At 38.6% G+C, this 25,467-nt stretch overlaps 1 protein-coding gene across 1 annotated transcript; it reads left to right on the forward strand.

The window, feature by feature from the left end:
- The first annotated feature begins 464 nt into the window (after positions 1-464).
- Positions 465-6,347, forward strand: gpr171 (G protein-coupled receptor 171). Its single transcript, XM_059331749.1, has 5 exons — positions 465-518; positions 605-793; positions 2,076-2,288; positions 2,918-3,046; positions 5,115-6,347. The coding sequence occupies exons 2-5, from the start codon at positions 623-625 to the stop codon at positions 5,640-5,642; spliced, it is 1,041 nt and encodes a 346-aa protein (XP_059187732.1). The 5' UTR covers positions 465-518; positions 605-622; the 3' UTR covers positions 5,643-6,347.
- The last annotated feature ends 19,120 nt before the right edge of the window (positions 6,348-25,467 follow it).

The raw sequence follows: 25,467 nt of genomic DNA on the forward strand, positions 1-25,467 counted from the left end.
AGATTAAGTATCTTCCAATTTTTTTCTTGCCACAAATAAAGAAATAACTGGCAGTGACATAATTAAAAGTTTTTAAACACCTGCACAATGAAATCACATTGATGGGATATCTCATCAAAATCTTGAACCAATCAGGTGAAATATTTACTGATAAACGTTGTAATCACAGGCCTCTGAAAAAGAATGGAAGCATCAGAGGTGGCTCCCTGCAGAGAGCTGTAATTCCTGTCACAAGGCTGTTTAGAGGAAGCAGGTGGGTTTGTGGGTGGAGGTCAGGTGATGGGAGAGACGGGAGGGAGAACCTGGAAACATCACAACAACTTTACTACAACTTCATCACAACCTGTTGCTCACATCAAGAAGCCGATTAAAGATTTTCAGGGTCTTTCAAGTGTTTCATATTGGGTTTCCTTCCCACAGGGTCTTCCTGTTTCCAACCTGACTGTCGCTTTGAGAACTAGACGTCCGAACCGCAATCAGAGCTTCTGAAGATTCACACTTCCTCCATACGCCCCAGAGTAAGCTCCATCTCAAACATGCAAACTTTCTCTGTGTGTCTAGAAGGTGTTGTGATTTATTAATGAACAGGATCTGTGTGTCTCAGCTGCAGGAGAAGCTCTCCATGATGCCTCCGTCCTCCAACTTCAGCACTGGAGGAGCTGCAGAGGGGAAGCAGTGCATCGTCAACGACCAGATGGGAGCCTTCACCGTCTTCTACGTCCTCGTCTTCATTGTCGGGCTGCCTGGAAACCTGCTGTCAGTGTGGATCTTCATCCGAAGCCCCAGAGCCCAGGTAGGCCCGAGAACATGTTTATTTTCATGGAAAAATGAAATATTCTGCAGTTTTTATTCACTTTTTTAAAAAAAGTTTTAATTTATTTTTTATCTATTTTAGAAATATTTTCGGTATATTTTTCTTCTATTAAATTTAATTATTATTATTATTTTTTACATTTATATATATATATATATATATATATATATATATATATATAATAATATAATAGGAGAACAGCGACTATCTTCAAGGACATTTTTATACTTTGACTAAAATTTACTGATTATAAACATATTTATCATCATGTAAATATGAACTATTCTGCAGTTTTTATTCACATTTATTTTTTAAATAATTTTAATTTATATTTATTTATTTTACGTTTATTTTCAATATATTTTCATATATTTTTTCTATTTTTTACATGTTTAATTTAGAGTTAATTGTGTTAATGTTTTATTAATAATGTTAAGGTTTTAGTGTCACTATTTTCACTGTTACAAACTGTTAACAAACCAAACAATCAATCAATTAATGGAGAAAATAATTAGCAAATTAATAAAAATAATCATTAGTTAATGAGCTCAACCAGCTGCAACAGTAAAATCCTGCTTTTACATTCATGCATGACTAATAATAATCTAATGATATCATATATAATAGAAGAACAGCGACTATCTGCAGGGACATTTTTATACTTTAACTAAAATGTATTGATTCTCAACATATTATTTTACAAGTCATTTTGATATATTTTGACATGTATTTTTCTATTAATTTTAATTATTTGTTTTTTCATGTTAGTGTATTAATCATAATTTCTATATTTATTATTCTATATATGAATTAATATATATAGGAGTTCTATAAATTAATATATAAATTAATTATATATAGTTTTTATTTAAAAAATGTTTTTTGAATAATTGCAATTTATATGTATTTATTTTACAATTCTTTTTTCTATATTTTTCTTTTAATTTTAATTATTTATTTTTTAATGTTACTGTATTCATATTCATTTCTATATTTTTATAATATTTTCTTCTATCAATTTTAATCAATTCAGTTAATATGTATTATTTTATTTTTTTACATTTCAAATTTATCGTTAATAGTGTTAATGCATTTATGATAATGTTGAGGTTTGGTGTTTTATCTTAATGCATGATTAATTATAATAATCTAATGATCAGAGTAGAACAGTCACAGCCTGCAGAGATGTTTTTATACTCATAAGGCTTTAACTACATTTTACTGATTATAAGCACATTTCTGCGTGTGTGTGTGTGTTCAGCAACAGCAGAGCACCGTGGTGTACCTGGTGAACCTGCTGGCGGCCGACCTGATGCTGCTGCTCGCTCTGCCCTTTAAGCTGCTGAAGGACCTGGGCGCGGCGCCGTGGAGCCTCATGGTGTTCCACTGCCAGGCCAGCGCCGTCACCATCTACATCAGCCTGTACGCCTCCATCGCCTTCCTTGCCTTCATCATCACCGACCGCTACCTGCAGGTAAAGAGCCCGACACGTCTTCATCACGGCAGCAGGCAGTGGCTGTTCTACACAGGGGCCTACAGGGGCCACTGGCCCTGTGAAGAAGCCCTTGGCCCCTACTGTGGCCCCTGTGTCAAATTAATAATAAAATGATCAATTTATAATGATGAACAATGGAACAATTCTAACCTTTTTTTGTTCAAACAATATCTATATCTATCTATATCTATCTATATCTATATCTATATCTATATCTATATATATTATATATATATATATATATATATATACATATAAAGATCATTCTGACTGTACTGCACTTTCAAAATAAAAAAAGTGATTGTGCACAAAAATGAGAAATGTCATTGTCATTCAAAAAAAACTGTTATTGTTGGTCAGTCTCAATTTTTTAAATCAATGTATTTGTATCTTCCAAATATACTTAAAAGAGATGTTTAAACGAGCTAAAATAAAGACTTTAAATGCTTCAGTATCATCATTTTTGCCATTTTTTAATGTGCTAATGTGACCCTCTGATTAAACACTGGCCCCTCCTTGGCCCCCACAGTAAAATTGGTCTAGAACCGCCACTAGCAGCAGGTGATGCAGACGTATCCGCTCTCTGACTGTCCTCTGTACTCCTGCAGGACTGTCACACGCTGCGCGCTCTGAGGCTGCAGGAGGTCGGTTTCGCCCGGCTGCTGACGCTGGTCGTCTGGCTGCTGCTGCTGCTCATCATGGTGCCCAACATGGCTCTGCCCATCCAGCAAGTACAGGTACTGAACACTGTAATACCAATAATCAATCACACTTTATTACATGCAGGTGAGTGCAGCTCAAAGAGGGAAAAAAGCAGAAAAAATGTAAAACATTTTATAAAAATAATTAAGTAAAAATTTAAGAGAAGAAACACTAACGTACGACAGAGAATTAGGTCCACATTTGGAAAAAATAAATAAATTATTAATTCATTACGAGAATAAAGTATTTATATTATATAATATTTTCAACTTTATTCTCGTAATTAACTTTTTTTTTTCTTCTAAATGTAGCCCTAATATACTCCGTCGTACTTAAGAACTATAAGAAGAGCAATTTTTTTTTAAATAAAAAAACTACATTAGAAATTAGATAACAAGAATAAATAATGATAATGGAATGCAATAAAATACTAAAAACAGAAAAACAGACAGAAAAATACACATAGAAGATACATTCAAATAATGTAAAATTTGCTTCACAAATACAGTGAGATAAAATAATATGAATGTCTATAAACCCTTTTTATTCAAATGCTCAGCTGGTTTATAGTTTATGTTCCAGCTGCTCTCAGATCCTCAGACTGTTAAAGAGCTGCTGAACGCTGCTTAACCGAAGGTTTCAGTCCGACACTTTGGAATAACTAACAGACAGGTTCTGTTCTGGTTCCGACACTGGAGCATCTGAGGCATAAAAGCTGGTGCGAGACCATGAAGTGCTTTAAAAAGAAGTGAAATAATTTGGTGTAATGTGTCCTGATCAGAGTTCTGGATCAGTTGTAACACAGGAGAACAGAACTTCGTCTAGGCTGAAGCATGTAGTAATAATTAACTTTATTTCTATAGCATCTTTCAGACATGAAATACAGCACAAAGTGCTTAAAACAAAGAAATGACAGACACTTAGTGCTTCACATTGAACGGACATGAAAATGAATATATTTTCCATAAAATGGAAGTAAAAGTATAATAATAAAAGTGAGCAATGTAGCATAAAATCAGTAATCTCTTGAAAAAATGCAAAAATGCATGAAAAAACACACCTGGTAGCCTTAAACTTCAGCTCTGAGTAAAAGATCAAACAAAGATTTTTTTGTCTTTGTCCAAGGAAATTTAATTTAGCAGCCAGTTTCTCTCTTTCAACTTAAAATTTCAGTTTTTTCCTGATTCTGTGACATAATATCCAAAATGATCCAAGGTGTCTCCATTGTTGCTCTCGTACTTAATCTTTAAATTATCTGGAAACAAACCTAATGAAACAGCTGTGGGATGAAGGTTAATTGAATCTATTAAATGCTTTGAATTTATTTATTTATTTTTATATTTTACATATATTTTCACTGTTACAAACTGTTAACAAACCAAACAATCAATGAATTAATGGAGAAAATAATCAGCAAATTAAACAAAATACTCATTAGTAATTTTGATAATTGTAATTTATATGTATTTATTTTACTATTCATTTTGATATATTTTGATATATATATTTCTATTAATTTTAAATTTTCTTCTATTCATTTTTATTATTTAAATTCATAGTTAATAGTTTTAATGCATCAATAATAATGTTGAGGTTTGGTGTTTTATATTAATGCATGAGTAATATTAATACTACACTGTAATAAATTATTCTGTAGCCATTTCATTTTACTTAATATATTTGATAAAATGTATTAAATATAAATGCGTCCTTGATTTTGAGGCAGTTGTTTAAGTAAATTTAATATAAAAATGTTCGAGATAGAATCTACTTATTTTGATCACATTAAATATAATCTTTATGTGTATGTAATTCTAAATCAAGAGAATTTTGAATCGATCCAACACAATAGAATTAATCCATTTTTAATTGACAGGCACTTCCTGTTAAGTTGTTATTAACTCAACTTGTAACGTAGTTAGATTTAATTAATAATATTGCATGCAATCTTTTGCCTCAATTTTATGGAGTAGCTATTGTTTATCTTTTTTAGAGTGTAGTACTGCTGCTCCTCCAACAATAGTTGGGTTTAATTCTGCTGCTTCTCATCATGAAGTCTTTGTTTTATGTTTGTTAAGAGCTAACTGGAATGTGTCCCTGCAGGAGCAGCGCTACCTCAGCTGTTCGTCTCTGAAATTTGACATCAGCCTGCACTGGCACGCTCTGACCGTCTTCCTCTGCACGGCTCTGTTCCTCAATGCCTCCGCCGCCGTGTTCTTCTCCAGCGGTCTGGCTCTGAAAAGACTCCTGGCCAGCCGCAAGGACCCCAAGCTGTGGGTGGAGGCCCGGCGGGTGGCGGGCAGCGTGATGACCGTGGCGCTGGCCTACATACTCAGCTTTGTGCCATATCACGTGGTGCGGACGCCGTACACGCTGGCCCAGACCAAAGTGATCACAGACTGCCACACCAAGAGGCAGCTGTTCCTGGGGAAGGAGTCCACGCTGCTGCTCAGCGTGCTGCACCTCTGCTTCGACCCGCTGCTCTTCTTCTACTTCTACGCTCCGTTCAGACAGACGGTGCTCCAGATGTTCCCCTGCAGCAGCACGCAGAAGCTCAGCCACGCAGAGGAGCCGGCTGCAGAGGCAATGATGGAACCTGCAACTTCTGTACAGCAGGAGGAAGCTGTCTGACCACAGAGAAACTGTCAGAAACACATTTTCATCCAAGGATCACCTCAAATATACAGCAGGCTGTATATGCACTGTTCTACGTCAGCCTGTGAAGCCATAAAGCCGGACTCTGTTCTCTTCTCCTAAACTTAAACATGTGATCTTGTTGACTAAACTTAACAAAGTAGTTTTGCACCAAACCTTAACATTGTCTGTAAAAGAGCAACTGTCTTTTTTTTATTAGAATGACTATCAAACTGTCGTTGAAAATACGCTTACTTGAAGGATCGGTTTTGAAAGCCTAAAGATTCAACCTTTCAACTGTTTCAAATGTGCACAAAAAACATTTCAAAAACATTATTCTGTGCACCGAATGATATCATGACTCCTGAGAAAACAACCCTGAAATTAACTTGATTTAAATTTATTTTAAATATTACTGTTACTGTTAATTAACTCTTTATTAATCTACACGTAAGATCCTGTTTTGAGTCTGATGGCTTGATGTTTATTTACATGTAGAATATTTCATTTAAGTTGATTGAGAGGTGCTACAGGGTCATCTAAGTTTAAAGTTATTATTGTTTTATAATGTTGTTAAAAGTTTTTTCATCAGTAATATTTGTAAAAACGGCAGTAAAATAGAAATACCATATATTTTGAATAATGAGCTCAGGAACATATTAAACATTCTAATACTTTTAATGTAAAACAAACAAATAAAAAACAAATGACTGACTAATAAATCAAATAAATAGTAAATAAATAATATTAACTGAGGTCAGTGTGTCATTCTGTGTTTTGACCTGCAGGTGGCAGCAGTGAGTCATGGTCATCTGAGTTCTCATCAGTAGTTTTACATTATAAATATAAATACACATTTTGCATGACTTAAAATAAAATATCTAAATCTTTTCTATGCAAATAAAAAGCTTTTTTCTCTCATATGTTGTGCACAAATTGGTATCCATATTCCATAAAAATCCATATTAATGAGGACATCAAGCCGACAGTGTGATATATCAACCTGCTGGTTAAACAGCCTGATTACAGGTGTGATCTCTCAGTAACAGTCGGCTCTAAAATGTACAGTTTCATCTTGAAAACAGATATTAATTCAGATCTGAACGCTGGATTTCACATGAGGGTTGCAGATGTTTATTTATCTGTAAAGAGAACATTTCTCTTCCTTACCGGACGCCATAAAAGACGAGTATTTGCTCATTTAAGTCAGTTACGACACCAAACTGCAGGTGGAGGCCCGGCTGGTGAACTCAGACTCTCAAGTTTTCTAGTTTGCAGGGGTCTTTATCGTGCTACATCATGTTTTCTTAATTCTAAGGCTCTCATTAGTGAACTGCATCTCTTTTACATCACTGGAAGAGCACTATAAAGGAAACTGCATCTCGTTTTCTCCATTCAAGGGCGCCACAGAGGACACTTTATCACATTTTCTCCATTTAAATCCACTGCACTGATGATCTGGCAGGTGAAGACCCTGATGTGGAGGTCATGTAACACCACATGTTCTGAGATCGGAGACGACTAATGAGATAAACATCCAGGCTTCAGCAGGCTTCAGCCGCGGTGGACATTCCTGTGGTCATGCCAATGACGCGCGGTCTAAAACTTGGAGCATTTGTGGCATCGTGTTGTGATAAAACTGCACATTTTGTATTAATCACGTGTTGACTTTTAAAGGAGCGAGGATAACAGTTCCCTATGCAGATATTCAGCTTCTCAAAATGTGAGAAAGCTCCTTTAATCTGTCAGCGGTTCATCCCTCAGTGGACTGAGGCCTCTGAGGTGATCTAATGGAGTGAACGCTGACCTTCTGACTGTGAGATGATAGATTAAACGATCCAGCAGTTCCTAATGAAGGATCATTACGTTTCACGGTGCTCGAGTACAAATTACAGTCTTTTCTGCTTTCATCTGTGAAATCTATTCTGCATTTCTGTTTGGTAATGTAATGAACTAGTAGTAACTGAATCAGATAATCAGACTTATGTAAGTTCAAACTGAGAAACCACAAAAAATATGTTGAAAAGAGACACCTTTCTGTTTCTGATGAAATCCTCCAGATAAGGATTTCTTGTTACACATTTCTGCTCGAACTTTACTGTCAAGCAAACAGCTGACAGGATGGATGAGAGCAGCTTACAGTGGTGGAGTATTCAGATACTTTCCTGCAGTATTATGCATGTTTTTAAACAGTACATGTCGGGCATATATGAATGTTTGTTGATACTGATGGTTCTTCTCTCCCTTCCAGAAATATCTTGGTATTTTATTGAGCTTCCTCTACAGATTGTCAGCCGGTGTTTTTATGCTCAGCACTGCAGCAGCTGACACTGTTGGGAGGGTCAGCGAATGAAACATACCTCAAAGTCTCAAGTGAGGAGAGGCTGCAGAACAAGCAAGAGGGTTGTTTGCGCACATGCGATGTGCATTGTTGGAATAATCACCTGTTTTAACTCAAAACTATCAGTTTTAACCCATAAAAGTTATAAAACATGAACTTCCTTCTGCTGTAAAATGCTTTTTGACTTTATCTGCATTTTGGCCCATCCAAGTCCAATTCTTTTTTAACCAGTTCAATACTTTAGTACATAGTTTTTTGTGTTTATGTGTTTGTTTTTACAGGTTTAAGGTCAGATAAAGGCTTTAAACTTTCAGCAATGATGGAAGAATTTCTCAGATCTGTTACTTTACTTTAAATAAAAATTACAATACTACAGCATAGCATCAAAAAGTCCTGCATTCTAAATTAAATCTAATAGTAAAAGTACAAAATAAAAAAACGCCAAAAATAAAATAAATATTAAATAAAATAGTCATTATGTAAAATGGCTCATTGAATCAGATTCATTAAATTATGGAATTATCATTATTGTTGCATTAATATGTTCATCACTTTAATTTTGCAGGAGGTAAAAGTTGTGCTCATATTAATTATTTTTCATACTGCTGGGTGGTTTAATCTGTAAAATGTACATCATAATTTATTATATTTTGTATTAATAATCTGAAGTGCAAAGTAACTAAAGCTGCCAGATGGAGTGAAAAATAAAATATTTCAGTCTGAGATGTATCATCAAATGGAAATTTTAAAGTCAAGTAGTTTCTCGAAATGTTGCTTAAAGGGCGAGTACATTATTATTATTATTATATAATTATTATTTTGATTGTATTTATTTATATGTATCTCATTTTGTAGCTTCCCTTATCAAAACATTTAATTTGGGTCAAAATTTGCATGCTTCAGCGTTGAAATGTTCGTTTTTAAATCCCTTATAAAAACTTTTCCCCCGACGTGACCAGAAGTATATCTGTATCCAAAGGCAGTGTGTGCTGTGGATGCAAGGTAAGTTGAGATTTGAGGCCGAAAATCACACAATAACACAAACAAACAAACAAACAAACAAACAAACTAACTAACTAACTAACTAACAAACTGAAAGTACTGATTTTTTTCAGTGGAGTCTGGTGGATTTAGAACTCTAACCTGTCTTCTTCATTTTTTAAAAATTATAATAATCACATCAAATAAGCCAATTGAGTGCGTTAAAAACGAACCAATGACTGCATAGTTACTTAATTAATCAATGAGAAAAGTATTCTGATTGGTCGCTGGCTGTGCCATCATGATGATGACGTAGCGAGGTCAGGTGACCGGGAGATTTCGGGCCGCGGTGTGTTTGAAGCATAGACTGTATATTAATAAGGGTTGAAGTGCTGCGGTGACAGACAGCTGAGAGGAGCTCGTTTTCAACATGGAGAGGATTAAAACTGAACCAGAACGAGTCAACTCTCTACCAACACTGGGGGTACAGTCTGAACTGGACTTTATTGATGTTTTTGAGGAGTTTTTCAAGGAGAAATAGCAGAAAGAAGACGTCACATGAGGTAGGTGTGTTTACTCAATTAGTGTTTATAGCCGCAGCGGGCGGTGCTAGCTGGCTAACTAATGTCTCATTTGTGAGCTGATAAACAGTAAATTCATCAATGTCAAGGCTGTTAAGGCTCCCAGTTTATCTTCACTCTGCCTGAAGGTGAAAAATACTGAACTCACTGTTGTTGTTTTTGGTTTTAATGAGGAGATCAGTGGAGTGTGATGCTGCCCGAGATTTTTTCTTCTCGCTGTCACCATTGTCATTTTTTAGAGAGTTAATAAATTCTCATAAATATACACTCAGCAACTACATTCTTGAACTAAATCCTGCCATCTGTTTGTGTGTTGGACCCATTTAGAGGAGTGTTGATTTGATGTTATGGTTACTATGGAGGACTGACTTAGTTTTAATCAGGTCACTGGTTCCCAGTCTGGGGCTCTGGACCCCAAGGCAGGGTCGCCAAAGCTTTACGGAGGGTTATGAGGCCATCTAGATTTTAAGATGTGTAAAATCTTGCGTTTACTCTCTGGGTTAATTGTATAGGTTATCGTTGTTCTGCACTGTTGATCTTAGGCATTACATGTAAATGAAAAATGGGGCTGTCAGTTTATTCAAAGATAGAATGTGTCCCTTACAGAAAAAGGTTGGGTCACTGCTGTAGGTATCAAGCGGCAAGCTCCGGTCCGGAGCTGTGAAGCCTATGCGGAAGTACCAAAAGCTGCAATTCCTCAACTCGCCACTTGAGGCTGGCTGCAGAAGGGAGCAAGTTAGATTGACTCTCATGTTAAAATGTCCGATTTCACAGTAGAAATAAACGTGTTTACAGCCTGGTTCAAACGATGCCTCTACTCTCAAAAGCTGATTTCCGCTTCCATGTCAACTCTGAGGGGGGTGAATTATTTTATATCTCACTCGTTTAAGTTTCGAAAATTCTGCATAATGAATCGGTCCCCGCTTTGAGTGACAGGTGACGTAGCTGACGGCACTAGCCGCTAGCTGTCTGTAGCTAGCGCCGTGGCTAATTCACTGGAAACTTTCCCTGTCGGCTGTCGGACAGTTTTACAGGCAAACACTGGACTAATAACATCACCTGCTGTGTGGTGAGCTGTACCACTGCTCTACAAGAAGCCCAGGCTCCAGTTGTTGGTGAGTGTTATTCTCGTTTTATTTTATATATTATCATTTATTAGCGTTCACGGTAGTTTGTTAGCCAGCTAATGCTGCCTTCGATGCTAACGGGAGTGAAGTAAAGAAGATATTATTAAACCGGTATGATGATTGAAGTCATAAGTAATACAGAAGTGTTATAATTTATTTTTTGTAATACTTGGAATCAAAAGGCGTCTGCTTGTTTGGAAAATAAAGCTTCACCATGTTAGTATGGTAACATTATGCAATGTTATGAAATGATGAAATTTACCATTGCATCAAGTTAACGCTACACTCGGCCCAATTTAACGTGTTCATCTGTGTGTAATTACAATAATGTGTGTGTAATTAAAAAGCATCGCATTTAAGCATGGTTCAGAAATAACGGATTTTGTTATTAAGACTTATTAAGACTGTGAAATATTCGGTAATGTAAAATTTGCCAGCGCAGGACCCCAGACTTTATCCTTTTTATTTAATATCATTATCAAAGCAGGCATTTGAATATTAAAACACTCCAGAAACTGACTGTTTGTGATCGACTTTAGTTGACACATAACGTTAAGTCTGAATTTCAGGAGGAACTGTGCAAAACATGATAATGTTTACTAACAGGCTATATTGAGAGTAGTCAATACTGTTGAATGTGTTTCATTATCCTAAACAATAATCAGTATATTAAAACTGAAATGAAAATGAAGCCTGTATAAATATGTAACCCATATTTTACTTACATCTCTATTTGTCTGTGTAAAGTTTTCCTCTGCAGGTGATGCAGACAAGGTGGACCTCTGATGCTCCACATGAGAAGACACAACTCGACTCAAACACATCAACAACTTATCAATATCTGAGGTTACATATTGACGTTTTTATGCATGTGTAATTTGACTTAAATCTTTTGCTGCTGTAGTGTTTTTACGTTTTTGCATTAAATCATATTATTAAAAGCACCCATTTATCAGCTTCCTGATTGTATTCTCACATTTTTTAAATTAGACATATATCACCTGGAATAAAAGTTGAACATAAATGCTTAATTTTTTTTTATCTCTGTTGTATTATATCAGATATTTAAATCTAACATTTTCACACAGCAATAAAGACAACGTTAGCTCAAATGTAAATATAATTTATTGAAATGCATAAAAAACAAAAAGGTGGACAATATTTAAGACTAGAAAAGTTCTCCATGATGGTGAGCAGCTTGACCTGCTGACCTCCCCCATGCTGCTGCTGCTTCTGTCGTCACAGTGGAAGATAAAGACAGCTGCTCTTCCTCAAAGAAGGGGAGAAGGTCTTTCCACCACAGTCCACCAGCCACACCAGCAGACACTGATGTCCAGCAGCTCACTGGACACAGAGCTGTCACCAATGATTCACACTGTGACTATGGGAGGAAAATAAATGAGAGTATTAAATGCTTCAGGTAAAACAATATATATAACAAAAAGCTATGAAGAGTGCCTAAATAATGTTGAAAATACTAGTGTGTGACATGTGAAGGATAAAATGGAAGAAGGGATCCACACCTCAAAAATATAAAACATTCTTCAAATTAATTTATTTTGTAGTCCTTTGAAGACAGATAATGTGATCATAATGTCAGCTGTCTAAAGTCAAGTTACCAAGACTGGAAGTTAAATTTATTGACAAATGTACTGAAATAAGTAAATATAAATATAAAATGGTCTTTCTGTCTTAATTGATATTCCAGATAATAATCCCAGACAGTGTCAGTGTCACGTCATAATGCATACTGTTTAATAGCAGTGTGGGGGATTTTCATTTTACACATTAACCAATACAGCCTGACACATCTACACTGAGAAACAACCCGCAGATTTTCTAATGTAATAAGTTTGTGATAATCATACCTGAGTAGAAGTTATTAATAGGCAAAAATATATATAATTATATGCCAGTATCAATCCAACATCTATGGTAAGAATACTAACCTAATTACATATCACTCAGCTCATAATAAAGTTTAATCAAGGGTCATCCAAAAATAAACAACTTCTAGCTAAAGTAAATTAAATTAAAATTCAGGTTAACATGTTTGCCTCATGTAAGTATCCGTATATGTTATGTTTATTCAAGGAAACACTGGCGACATTACTGCAAGTCTCGACAAAACCGTTATTTCAAATTACCCTAACTATATATCTAAAACAAGTTGAAGTTGCTGTGGTAAAATTTGAGAGTAATTCACCGTGAGCAAAGCAGTGTAAGCTGGGACACCAACAGACAGGAACATCACGGCAGTGTTAGTCAGCAAGCCGGCCGGCTGCTGTCTGTCCCGGTGTAGCATGTAGCCTAGCTTGTTAGCTCCGGTAGCCTCCGCTAGCTTGGTAGCTTCAAGCTAAGTGGGCGTGTTTTGCAGCTCTATGCCAATTTTGGATTATCCTGGGAGTTGGGTGGAGTCAGCTTTGCCAAAATGGCGACTGTGGGAACGCCCACAAAGCTTAATTTGAGCTCTCCAGAACCCTATGGGTGACGTCACTGAGACTACGTCGATATTTTATACAGTCTATGGTAGGTATACGGCTAAGTGGCCGTTTTTATTCCACTTGCTTCAACAGTAAGTAGAACAAATCCGGTTTCCGGTACAGGTTGGGTAGTGCCAGAGAGTCAAGAGCTTCCCACTTCATGATATTTCATAAAATTGGAAACACTCAAACTATGGTCTATCATTATTCAGTGTATTTATTCTCGTCTCGACAGTGAGAAGTAGTTGACATTGGTTGTTTTTGTGAAACATTAGGTTGTAAACCTCCACTTGGGGAGATTTGGGGCAGTATTAGCTGCTGTATGTTATTGAGCTAAACATTGTATGCTAACTTGATATTGTTGCTGCTGGCCCAGGAAAGTGTTGCTGAAATCATGTGTAAATCCTGTAGGATAGAAGAGATCTACAGGTGTTTATATTGTCCTTCAGGTTTTGATCATAGACTGTAGCCTGTCAGTGTAAATCCTGTCTAAGATACAGGTGTTTCTAACAGATATACACTTCAAATCAATCAAATCAAATCAAAATTACTTTATTTATCCCCAAGGGTAAATTCAGTTAGTCTGGTTGAATCTCTGGAAGAATGAGACAGCCTGATGGCTGTACGAGCAAAGGATCTTTTGTATCTCTCTGTCCTGCAACGGAGAGGGGAGTCGTCCACTGCTGTTTTTCTGGTCCATAAAGGTTTTGTATAGCGGATGATCTGGGTATTTCAGGATGGCCTCGAACATCTTGACAGGTCATCTCCCCACCACCTCCTCCAGTGTGTCCAACCTGGCTCCAACCACAGAACCAGCTCTTTAGACCAGTCTGTCCAACCGCCTTGCATCTCTGTGTCTCATGCTGCCTCCCCAGCAGACTGATAAAACATCTGCAGCATCTTACTACAGATGTAAAGAGATTTGAGCTTCCCTAAGAAAAAGAGGCGCCTCTGCCCCTTTTTTGTAGAGCACGTCTGTGTTTAGGGACCAGTCCAATTTATTATCCAGGCATACACCTATACTTAGAACTTGGCACCACCTCGATGTCCACCCCACAGGTATTCACTGGCTGAAGAGGGGGCTTGAACCTGCTGAAATCTATGATCATTTGAGGTGTTCAGTAGGAGATAGTTCTTGTGACTCCAGTCACTGAAGGCTTTTATCAGATCCCTATATTCAGATTCCTGTCCATTCCTGATACATGCCACAATAGCAGTGTCGTCTGGATGTGGCAGGACTCAGAGTTGTATTTGAAGTCCCCTGTGTACAGTGTGAACAGGAATCGAGCCAGAACAGTCCCTTGTGGAGCGCCTGTGCTGCTCATTAATGTCCCAGAAATACAGTTCCCCAACCTGACATACTGTGGTCTTCCTGTCAGGTAATCTGTGATCCAGGAGATGAAGGAAAGATCCACTCCCATCTCTGTGAGCTTGTTTTTGAGTATGTTGAATGTGTTGAATGTGCTTGAAAAATCAAAGAACATGATTCTCACATAAGCACCTTCCTTCAGATGAGCAAGGGCATGGTGAAGCATGTAGAGGACAGCATCGTTCACTCCGATGTGTTGTTTGTATGCAAACTGCAGGAGGTTGAGTTTATCTTTGTCTTCAGCTCTCAGTAGGCGTAGAATCAGCCGCTCCAAGGTCTGCATGATGTGATTGTGATTGATGTGATGATTTTATTTTTGGTACTGGCACAACACAGGAAATTTTCCACAGTGCCGGCACACGCCCCAACTGTAGACTGAGGTTGAAGATCTTGTGGAGAGGTAGACACAGTTGGGCAGCACAGTCCTTGAGCAGCCTTGGACACACACCATCTGGGCCAGCAGCCTTCCTAGAGGCTCAGGTGTAAGAGGGGGGTCTGATGCTGCTTTGGAGATGTACACATGTTGAAGAGGAGGAGGAGGAGGAGCAGGAGCAGCAGCAGCATTGGCATTGGGTGAGGCCGCTGTATTGAATCTATTGAAGAACTGGTTGAGTTCATCAGCTCTTTCTACACCACCCGCCACTGGCTGTCTTTTCTTGTTGTTGTAACCAGAGATGGTGTTGATTCCTCTCCACATTTCACGGAGGTTGCTGTTCTGTAGATTTATCTCCAGTTTCTTCTTGTATTCCACCTTTGCTATCTTTAATCTCTTCAATTTATATTGTACTAGTTTGAGCCGTGCTTTGTCACCATCTCTAAAAGCTGCCTTCTTCTCATTGAGGATAGCTTTTAAATCAGTAGTAATCCAAGGTTTGTTATTGTGGAAACAGCATACAGTCCTAGTGGGTATGACCGTGTCTCTACAGAAGTTGATGTAATCGGTAAAGCAGTCAACGTGTCTGTCAATGTCCATACTGTTCGCCTCTGTTTCCAGCAACACATTTCAGTCTGTACATTCAAAGCAGACCTTTAGAGCATCAGTTGCCTCTGGTGTCCATTTCCTGAATGTGAGTTTAGTTGTAGGCTGCCTCCACACACAGGGTTTATAACAAGTCTCCATAAGAACTAAGTTGTGATTGGATCGTCCAATTGGGGGTAAGGCAGTAGCTCTGTAAGCTTGTTTGATATTAGCATACAGCAGATCAAGGGTTTTATTTTCTCTGGTGGGAAAATTAACGAACTGTGTAAATCCAGTCAGGTGGGAGGAGAGGGAAACATGATTGAAGTCTCCTGATATTATCAAGAATGCTTCTGGGTGTTTAGTCTGTATCCTAGCAACGAGGTCGTGTAGAACTTCACATGGAACTTCAGCAGTTGCCGTGGGTGGAATGTACACAAGTATTGTTATGATATGACTGAACTCCCTTGGTACATAATATGGTCTCATACTAGCTGCCAATAATTCAATGTCTGGACAGCACATCTTCTCCTTGACAGTATCATGTGCAGGACTGCACCATCTCTGGTTCACAAATAAAGCCAAGCCCCCACCTTTTTTCTTGCCAGTAGCTTTAGCATCTCTGTCTGAGCTTATGAGAGTGAAGCCAGGTAGATCCACATTGGAGTCTGAGATGTTTTGATTCAACCACATTTCAGTAAAACACAAGAGACTACACTCACAGTATACTTTCTGAGTCTTCACCAATATCTCCAGTTCATCAGTCTTGTTGGGCAGAGAGTTGACATTCCCCATGATGACTGACGACAGAAAAGGCTTATATCTCCATTTCCAAGCCTTAACTTTTCACCAGCACGGCAACCACCAAAACACCTCTTCAACTCAGCTGGAATAGGGTGATGGTGTCCTCCAGACTTGCTCGTTTCAATTAAAAAAGCTCCTCTCTTGAATAAACTCTTATCTCCACAGAAGTATCCATCAAAATATTATAAAAATATATATACTTAGCAAATTTGTGCAAAATCAGAGAGCTACCAAACTGTGCTGCTCCACCAGGAAGCGCATTCTGGAACAGGACTTATCAACCTTATTTTGGGGGTTCTGCTGTAAAAAGCTCCTGGGTGGAGCTTCTGGTGACTTAGTAGAAGTAGCAGTAAACTAGTTAGTCTGAGGCTAACCATGCTGGCTAACTGCTAATGGAGAAGGTAATTCACCTTCAATTTAGCAAATTCTGCTTTGTTTTATAAAAACAGATATATTGAGTTTATTGTGATTGAAGTGGGTTTTATGAGGTATCAATTATCCACAGGCAGTGTATGTATTTGAATTATAATATACTTTTTTTTTTAATTCAGTTGGCTAAAATACATTTTTCACCTGTGTAATCTCAATTACGGAGTCTATTTAGGCCACTAATTCAACATTTTGTGCACAGGGGTCTCCATATTATTAATCCGGGCCCATTCTGCCGGTAACTGAAGCCTTTATCTGTGGTCTCGTCAAAGCCACCAGACTCCATCAATTCAAACTGCAACTTTATCTCAAAGAAAAAAAAATGGCGGGTTACCCCCTTCAAGTTTTTTGTGTTGTTGTGTAACTGTGGCGTCTACAGCAGTATATATTCTGTGCCGTGATTTCCAACAAACGTTGAGTCAGCTAGTGCTTACATTCACAGCTTACTGTGGCAGCCTCATCACTGCTTTTTACTAACGGCCTTTTGGAGAAGAATGCAGATGGAGGTGATCTTTAAGTACAGTGTAGGACCTGAGTAAAGGTACTTTGTTACATTCCACCACTGCAAAACACAACGCACATTATTGGACAAAGAAGGTGTGCTCTTCTGTTTCCAGTCTTTCTTTCTGAGACTAGGTGAACTCACATGGACTTTTCTCTGGACAGAAACTGATGTCCATCCATCTGAACCACCTGACTGTGGAGACAAAAGACTCCTCCATGTTTTCCTGACAGTGTTTCTTGATGTCGTAGATTCGGCCCAGCTGGCAGACTGCGAGCCGGCTTCAGTCTCCCCAGACCCATCCAATAGGAAACATCTGGACTGTGTGTGTGTGTGAGTGTGTGAGTGTGTGTGTGTGAGAGAGAGAGAGAGAGAGAGACTATGTGCACTTAGTTTGTCCTTGGTGTTGCAATAAAACATGCAACTCTAAAATTAGACCCTGAAGACTGTGATATTAGCTCACTTCTCAGATATGGGACTAAACACACACACACACACACACACACACACACACACACAGAGTGAGTCAGCTGGGTTTGTTTTTCTGTCCTGAAACAAAGATACCAGTCAAACCATCACTGACACAATCTGAGCAACTGGGATGAGAAATATGGTTAAATAAACACAGTTATTAATGTGTTGGTGATAGTAATGATGCACATGTTTGAAACAGAATAACATTGAGCAATAAGGTCATGGTTTACAGGGATTTTAGGGGTGTTGTTTGGCAGGATGTGGAGCTCCTCCTGGATTTTATAAAATGGTCACTACACATACAGAACCTGGCAGTGTTTCATAAAATAAACAGGAATAAGAAATAATCGATCAGAATCGATCACCAGTGATGCATGCTGGTCAGATTTGTGTCAGATTTAAACCCGACTAGCTCTGACGTAGTGAGCACGTAGGCAGAGGTAACTCCACGAGAACAAGACTGCTGCAGTTTGTAGAGCCAGGCATCGCCATTGCTCTCCACCGTCTGCAAGAACCAGGGCATGATGGGAAACACCTGAACTAACAGCTGATTGGCTTAGAAGTTGACCCAACAGTATGACCAGTATAGCCTTTCTTATAATAAAATTCTCATAATAAAAACAATTGGAGACTGCGTGCAAACTGATAAATGTCTGACAGTGTGTAAAAGAGGATTTTATAAGAGGATCTGAGGGGTTCTGTGACTTCTTGTACTGACTGAAGGCTGAAAGATCTGGAAAATCTCCAGCTTGTCTGCAGCTTTTTGGCTCCACCCCCTGCTGTCGCTGCCCGCTTTCTTCCACGTTACAGACGCGGCGCCGCTCATATCGAACCGACCGGCTGATTCAATCTACAGTTGCGATGGCCTCCTTCAGCTCTGTGTCCCACATGCGGCTGCAACAGGTGACTAATTGGTGCAGTAATGTTGATATTGTACTGTGGTCACAGCTGTGTGTTTATGGACTATTTTACAACATCCTTAAACGCAGCTCGGCCAATCAGAACCAAGGACTGAAGCTATTTATCTTATAATGCTTATTTTGCTGAAGTAAACGATCTGAAAACTTCCTTCAACAATAATGTGAGACAGAAATATTCTGTAGTTTGTTTAGGAGTTCAAAATATATCAAGATGACTTTGTTATAAAAATCATTTTTGGAATATTTTCATGAAATTCAACACCAGGAGACACAAAGAAACTGTTATAGTAATAAAGAAGAGAGGGAGAGGGAGAGGATGTGTGTCAGAGGACTGACCTCCAGTCAGAAATTGAAAGCAGTTGTTGTGTGTATGTGTGTGTGTGTGTGTATGTGTGCATGTGTGTGTGTATTTTTTTTAGAGCCATTCCCACGACACCAGATGACCTCCATCTCCCTCGCTCTTCCTCTCTCTCTCTCTATAAAAGGCTCGTCTGGTGGCACTTTGGTGACCAGTCAGACTTAAAAAGGGCAGAAAAAGAAAGAGAGAAAGAGAGGGAGGGAGGAAGAGTGACAAGAAAGAGGGCAGGAATAAAAAAATACAAATATTTAGAGAGAGAGGACAAAAAGGCCCATTTAGACAGGATTTAAGAAAAAGTTCAACATTTTAGGAGCTTATTCTCTTTCTGAGAGTTCTCGGGGACAGCTTTCCCCAAATAAAAAGAAATATGCCAAACAACACATCTAAAGCCATCAAGTTGGCATTAAAAATAGAATTGTACATTTCTGCAAAGATTGACTTCAGAACATTAACCCAACTGTGACACCGTGCATCAGAAAGTGCAGACTGGTTTCATGAATAGTTTCTACTAAAAGTAATCCACTAAATTTTGTCTGTGGATGAAGCAAAGTAATGATAAAACCCGTGTAGGTCTTCTATTGGGTGAGACATACATAATGGACGTAGTCACCGTGACGTGACCCATTGGTTTGTGGACTGACCGTTGGAAGCATCAAGTTCAGCGTTAGACTCGTAGCCATCTTGTGTCGCCATCTTGTTTCCGATACGGGGAGCAGACTATATATTGGACTGTGGAGGAGGGCGAGGGATCTGACGACACTGACTTCACGCCTCTAGGGATGGGTACCGAATTCGGTACTTTTATAGGTACCGACCGAATTCCGTCGGTACTACCGAGTACCGATTCATGTAAAATCAAACGGTACCATGTTTCGGTACCTTAACGGCGTTAACTTTAAACTGATCATTGATTTCAACCTGTTTTCATTTAACGTCTTTGATTAACAAGCGTGCTGACGATCGCACTATTTTATTTTTTTTTATTTACCTCCGCGTCTGGTCCTGTCTGCTCACCGCGGTCACTAGCCACTAGCTGCTCCTCTCTTCCAACCCGGCGCAGAGACGAACAGCCGGCTCTAGGCCTGCTAGCCGCAAGCTGCTATCTCTCCAATGTCTCTACCCGGGCTTGGCTTTCGTCTGCCTCCAGGTTGGACCTTCCTTACTCCGTTTGCTCTCTCCATTCGTCTGTAGACCAGTCATTAACAGCTAGCAGCTAGCTGCTGCATCTCCGGTCCTCCGCTAATACTCTGCTCTTCAAGTCAGGAATATTACCGGCCACTTTACTCCAAACTGCCTCGCTAAAATTAAATCCCTCGGACTCCTGCGTCATCCTCGATATGTGCACAGAGCAGCCCGACTCAACTTTGTTTTTTTCCAACCACAGTACTCTGTGACCTGACCTAACAAATCACACGTGCACTTGCAACCTTTTTTTTTTTTCTCCGTGCACTTGCCACCTGAGAGCTCCTCTGCATTCTTTGATAACACTGCAACCTTCATGTTACAAAATGCACGTTCGCTCAACAATAAAGCACTGCTCATCCTGGATTTTATATTGTTTGGATACATTTTTTAAAGTTTATATTTTGAGAAATAAATATGTTGAATTGAAAAAATTAGATTTTATTATTAAACAAATTAACATTTATTACCACATAAACAATCGCAAAAGTACCGAAAATTGGTACCGTTGAGTACCGGTATCGATTCCCAGGTACCGAGTATCGGTACCGTATTGGTTCAAATGTGAAAGGTACCCATCCCTACACGCCTCTCTACACCGGCAGCCCGACTGAGCAAAGCCGCTGCTAATTCATGTTAGCATTAACTGGAGCATTAACTCGGATGTTAGTTTTGGCTAGCAAAAAACAATACATATGTTACTTCCCTCAGAAAACTGAACAGTGACTCCTTGGAGTGTCTGTTAGTCCAACCAAACGCTGAACAAGACATTTTTAATGAACAAAACGTTCAAATAAACTGTCATTAAGTGAAAATACAGTGTAGAAGGATCAAAGATATGAGACCAAATCGGTGAACGTCCTTTATATAACGTTATATATAACTTTATTGACACAGTGCCATGGATACGCATTTCTCTGCTTCTCTCCTGCTGACGGCTCGCCTTGTTAGTGACCTGTCAATTAAAGGTAGCCAAATCATACGATTCTTTATCTTCTATTTTCTTCTAAATGGGACCATTTTTTACACTATTAACATCAAATTGTGTTGAAGAAGATTTTTTACTAGCGATTGAGACCATAGTGTTGTCCTAAAAAAAATTTCTGAGGTAATAAATCAAGTGAGAAGTTTTCTAATTTTACACTAAAATAAATGGACAGATTTTTTTGCAGCCAAACTTAGCAACCCTGCTGGAATTTTCGGTAGAATGCATGCTTAAGGCACTTCCTGGTTGGCCTCCATGCTCAGACACGGAGATTGCCGCCTGGAATGGCTGGATACCTAAATGCCGGAAGTGAAGTAGGTTCGAGGTGATATAGGGTAAAACAGCTCTAGTCAGACGTCACATTTCGTTGGATACCATCTGAATCGTGCTGCAAAAGTTTTCATAGGAACTCATGCTTCATGAGAAGATGTTGCAGGTGGGAAATGACATCAGAATGCGAGGCAGCCGCAGTGTTTAGAGCCAGCTCATGTACTGATCGTCTAAATATCTGACTGATCAAAAATACAATCTATTATCTTGTATTTCTTTTCTCTTACTTTTTTCTATGCTACAGCTGATTTACAGATCACCTGTATAACATTTCAACAGGTTTTATTGGAAAATGTGTAAAAAAAAAACGTGATTAATGGGTCTGATAAAATTTTAATAACAGAATAAGATCTTGTGCATCTTCTTGATGTCTCGTCGTCACAGTGAGGTTGCCAGGTTTGGTACTATCGAGACCAAAACGTCCTGTGCTGATCCTGCACCAACCAGATCTGTAGGCAAATGCAGACTTTGGGATTGGACTTTAATTATGTAAAGATCATTAAATGTGCAGAAAAAGCACTACTTTTGTAGATAATTACAAGGGGAAGTGGGTAAAAATCATTCATATCTGAGCAGGATTAAAATAACTGACCACACCCCACCTACGTGACAGAAATAAATCAAAAGGAGCTAAATATAAAGAAAGAGAGATAAGATGTGGAAAGATGGAGGGAGGGAGAGAGAGAGAGAGAGAGAGAATGATAGAGAGAGAATGATAGAGAGAGAGAGAGAGAGAGAGAGAGGAGGTTCACAGTGAATCAGAGGTTGTTTTCTATAAAGAGCCTGAGAAATATTAAAGTGCTGAGATGGAAAATACTTCAGGCCGTTGTTTGTCTTGAGTTGTCTGACCTCTTTAACCGTCTGACTAAACCTCAGAGAAAATACCGGACAGATAGCTGCTGGTGTGAGTCAACAGGCTTCTACTGATACAGTCTCAGCAGCAAATTTTCTGTGTTGCCTGCTGAGAAACCCCCTTATTGTGAATCTACTGTCTCAGACATCCATCTGCTGAATTCTCTAGGTCTCTAGTTTGTGATTGTAAATATTCATGAGGCTGTGGTTATCCTAGAGGTCACAGCAGCTCATTTTATACATTGAACAAACATCATCATATATGAAGAACATTGGGCTCATTGAATCCACAAGAGTATCATCTTTCCAGTCAGACCCGATTTATGCAGCTCACAGACTGTTTAGAACCCCAGGATGCGAAAATATTTACCTCTGACCGCGATGTGTTGAGGTCAGAGGTCAGGGACCCCTTTGAAAATGTTTCCCTCGCTATAATTCAGCCTAACTTTGCAGCAGTTTTCCTCAATTAGTGAGCATAACATGGCTGGTACTAATGGATTCCTGAGGTGTTCTAGCTTCATTTGGTATGAATGTCTTCACAGTAGCTCCAGCCTCTTAAAGACTGCCAGTGAGCTGAGTCCTCATGGAGTTGAAGAGGTTAAAGGTCGAGGGTTTGAGTCCCACCAGAGTCATCACAGTCTTTACAGACGCCTCAGTGGAGTTATGACAGAGGCACGCTGCTGCAGTCTGCTACTGACTGTTCGCTCTGTGATCATACAAACATCATAAACACATACACACACACACACACACACACACACACACACACAGTCATGTTTACCTGCTCTGTAATCTGGTCACATGATGATTAGAAGCCGCGGGGCCCAAACCATTTAACTGAGTCTGATACTCTCAGCCAATCACCTCACAGCTCACCTGATTGCCACGGCAACAGACCGCCCTGTCATTACTCAGGCTCAGTGGTCACCATGGTAACCAGGTAGCAGTATGGTTTTACACGGTGACGGACACAAAAAAGGCTCAGCTGTAATCATGCTGTATTATATGTATTTGTAGAAGAAGACAGAGGACATGATGTCACCCCTGCAGCAGCTGATCCAGTGTGTTGAGGTTCATTTCAGTAGTTGTGGGTTAAAATCCCACCAGAGTCGACCTTTATTAGTGTTTTTTATTTACAGCGTTTCACATTATGACCAGGTGGCAACTGGCAAAAGCACTCTGGTCCTATCTATCTCAATCTCTAGTTTCAGGTTCTTCAAGACAATCTGATGTTACTGTGTAAATAATGGTCCCATTTAGAAGCAAACTGATGATAAAGCAGGGTGTGATTTGATTGACAGGTGGCTGTCATCCGTATAGAAGCAGAACAATGCGTATCCACGGCAACATGTTCATCTAAACACAACTTTGACCCTTTCACCGTGTTGTCACTTCATCAGAGTTTATTTTAACATTTTGTTCATTTAAAAATGTCGTGTTCAGCGTGCGGTCGGACTAAAAGACTCCAAGGAGTCGCTGCGCACTTTCTCTGGTAGAAGACAAAGAAATATAAAAAAACGGACACAAAATGATATAATAAAAAGACAAAATGAAAAGAAAAAGTAATAAAAGAGCAACAAAGTGACCAAAAAAATTACACAAAAAAAGACACAAAAGTACAAAAAATATTCAAAAAGACACAAAGTTAAAAAAAGAGTAGGAAAAGACAAAGAATTACAAAAAAATAAAAAAACCACAAAATTACAGAAGCAAAAAAAAAGCAACAAAAGACATAAGTAACCAGAAAAATTGCCAAAATACACAAAGTTACAAACAACAAAATGAACAAAAAAGACAAAACAATAATAAAAGAGCAACAAAATAAATAAAAATGACCAAAAAACGTACATTTAGTTTTAGTGTTAACAGTTTATTTTTAGATATTAAAGTGATCGTTCAGGATTTCAGACATTAAGTCATATGAAATACTTCAGTGGTTAGTGGATCCAAAGCTGTCAGCTGACTTTCTGAGCTCTGGTGTCGGAGTTCTGGCCGGTTCTGATCGTAGAATAGATGGTTACGGTAAGCTGGCAGAGTCACGAAACTACAAGGTTTTACTTCATAAAATTACATGTTCACTAAAAGGTGAAACATGGTGCATATTAGAAACCAACCAGTAATATAACTGCTGCACGCTGTACCAGCTGCTGTGATGTTACCAAGTGAAGTTGGTTTCTGTTGTTTTGTGGTGGATTGGGTGATCAGATCTGAGTCCTTTTCAGGCTCAGGTTGATATTATTAGACCAACAATATTACCTGTACAGCTGTAAGACAAATATGACCTCATGTTTCCTGAATGAGAAAGGATCCAAAATAAGAAACAAAGAAGAACAGAAAAGACTTTTGGATACTGAAGAAAAAGTAGTTTGACATGACACATACGTAAATGTCAAAGAAGAATAAATACAAGTGTGAAGTGAAAAAAAGGTCATAAAAATGACTCATAAACATAAATCCCATTCCAAAGATAGACTAACATTTGAAATATGTATATATTATTCATATAAATATATTATTTTGGTTAATGGGATTTTTTTATTTATTTAATATTGTCAAAAAGCTCCAGAAATGCTTAAAATCGCCCTTCAGTTTCCCACACAGCAGGAACAATGACTCTGTGTGTGTGTGTGTATATATATGTATGTATGTGAGTGTGTGTGTGCGTGTGTGTGTGTGTGTGTGTCTTTACTGTGTTGAATCACTTGTGGTTGCAGATAACTGGCACTGCCGCAGGGGTCAGACTGTGTGTGTGTAAGTCCCTGAAGAATGAGTGGGCGTATTTATATGTGTGTGTGCATGCATGCATGTGTGTCTGTGTGTGTGTGTGTTGCCCTAAGGCAGAAACAGTAGAAATGAATAAGGACATCATGAACACACACAGGATGATCATAAATAGTCAGTCTGCCCGACTTTCTCAGGTTTTTGTGTGTTTTTGACTGTCTCTCTCTCTCTCTCTCTCATGCACACACACACACACACACATACACAAACACACACACACACACACACACACACACACACACACACACACACACACTTACCTCACAGTTTGGAGTGAGAAGACATGACTTTAAAGGGGCTGACTCAACAAAAAAACGACCTAATCCATGGAGTCATTTTTCCTTGTCTGACACACACACACACAC

The sequence above is a fragment of the Centropristis striata genome, chromosome 4, assembly GCF_030273125.1.
Source record: "Centropristis striata isolate RG_2023a ecotype Rhode Island chromosome 4, C.striata_1.0, whole genome shotgun sequence".
In the NCBI taxonomy this organism is placed as follows: domain Eukaryota; kingdom Metazoa; phylum Chordata; class Actinopteri; order Perciformes; family Serranidae; genus Centropristis; species Centropristis striata.

Excerpts from the sequence above, each read along its gene's own strand:
- gpr171 (XM_059331749.1), top strand. The coding sequence starts at position 623 with ATGATGCCTCCGTCCTCCAACTTCAGCACTGGAGGAGCTGCAGAGGGG. Across the intron at positions 2,289-2,917 it reads TCACCGACCGCTACCTGCAG|GACTGTCACACGCTGCGCGC; the intron begins GTAAAGAGCCCG and ends GTACTCCTGCAG. Across the intron at positions 3,047-5,114 it reads TGCCCATCCAGCAAGTACAG|GAGCAGCGCTACCTCAGCTG; the intron begins GTACTGAACACT and ends GTGTCCCTGCAG.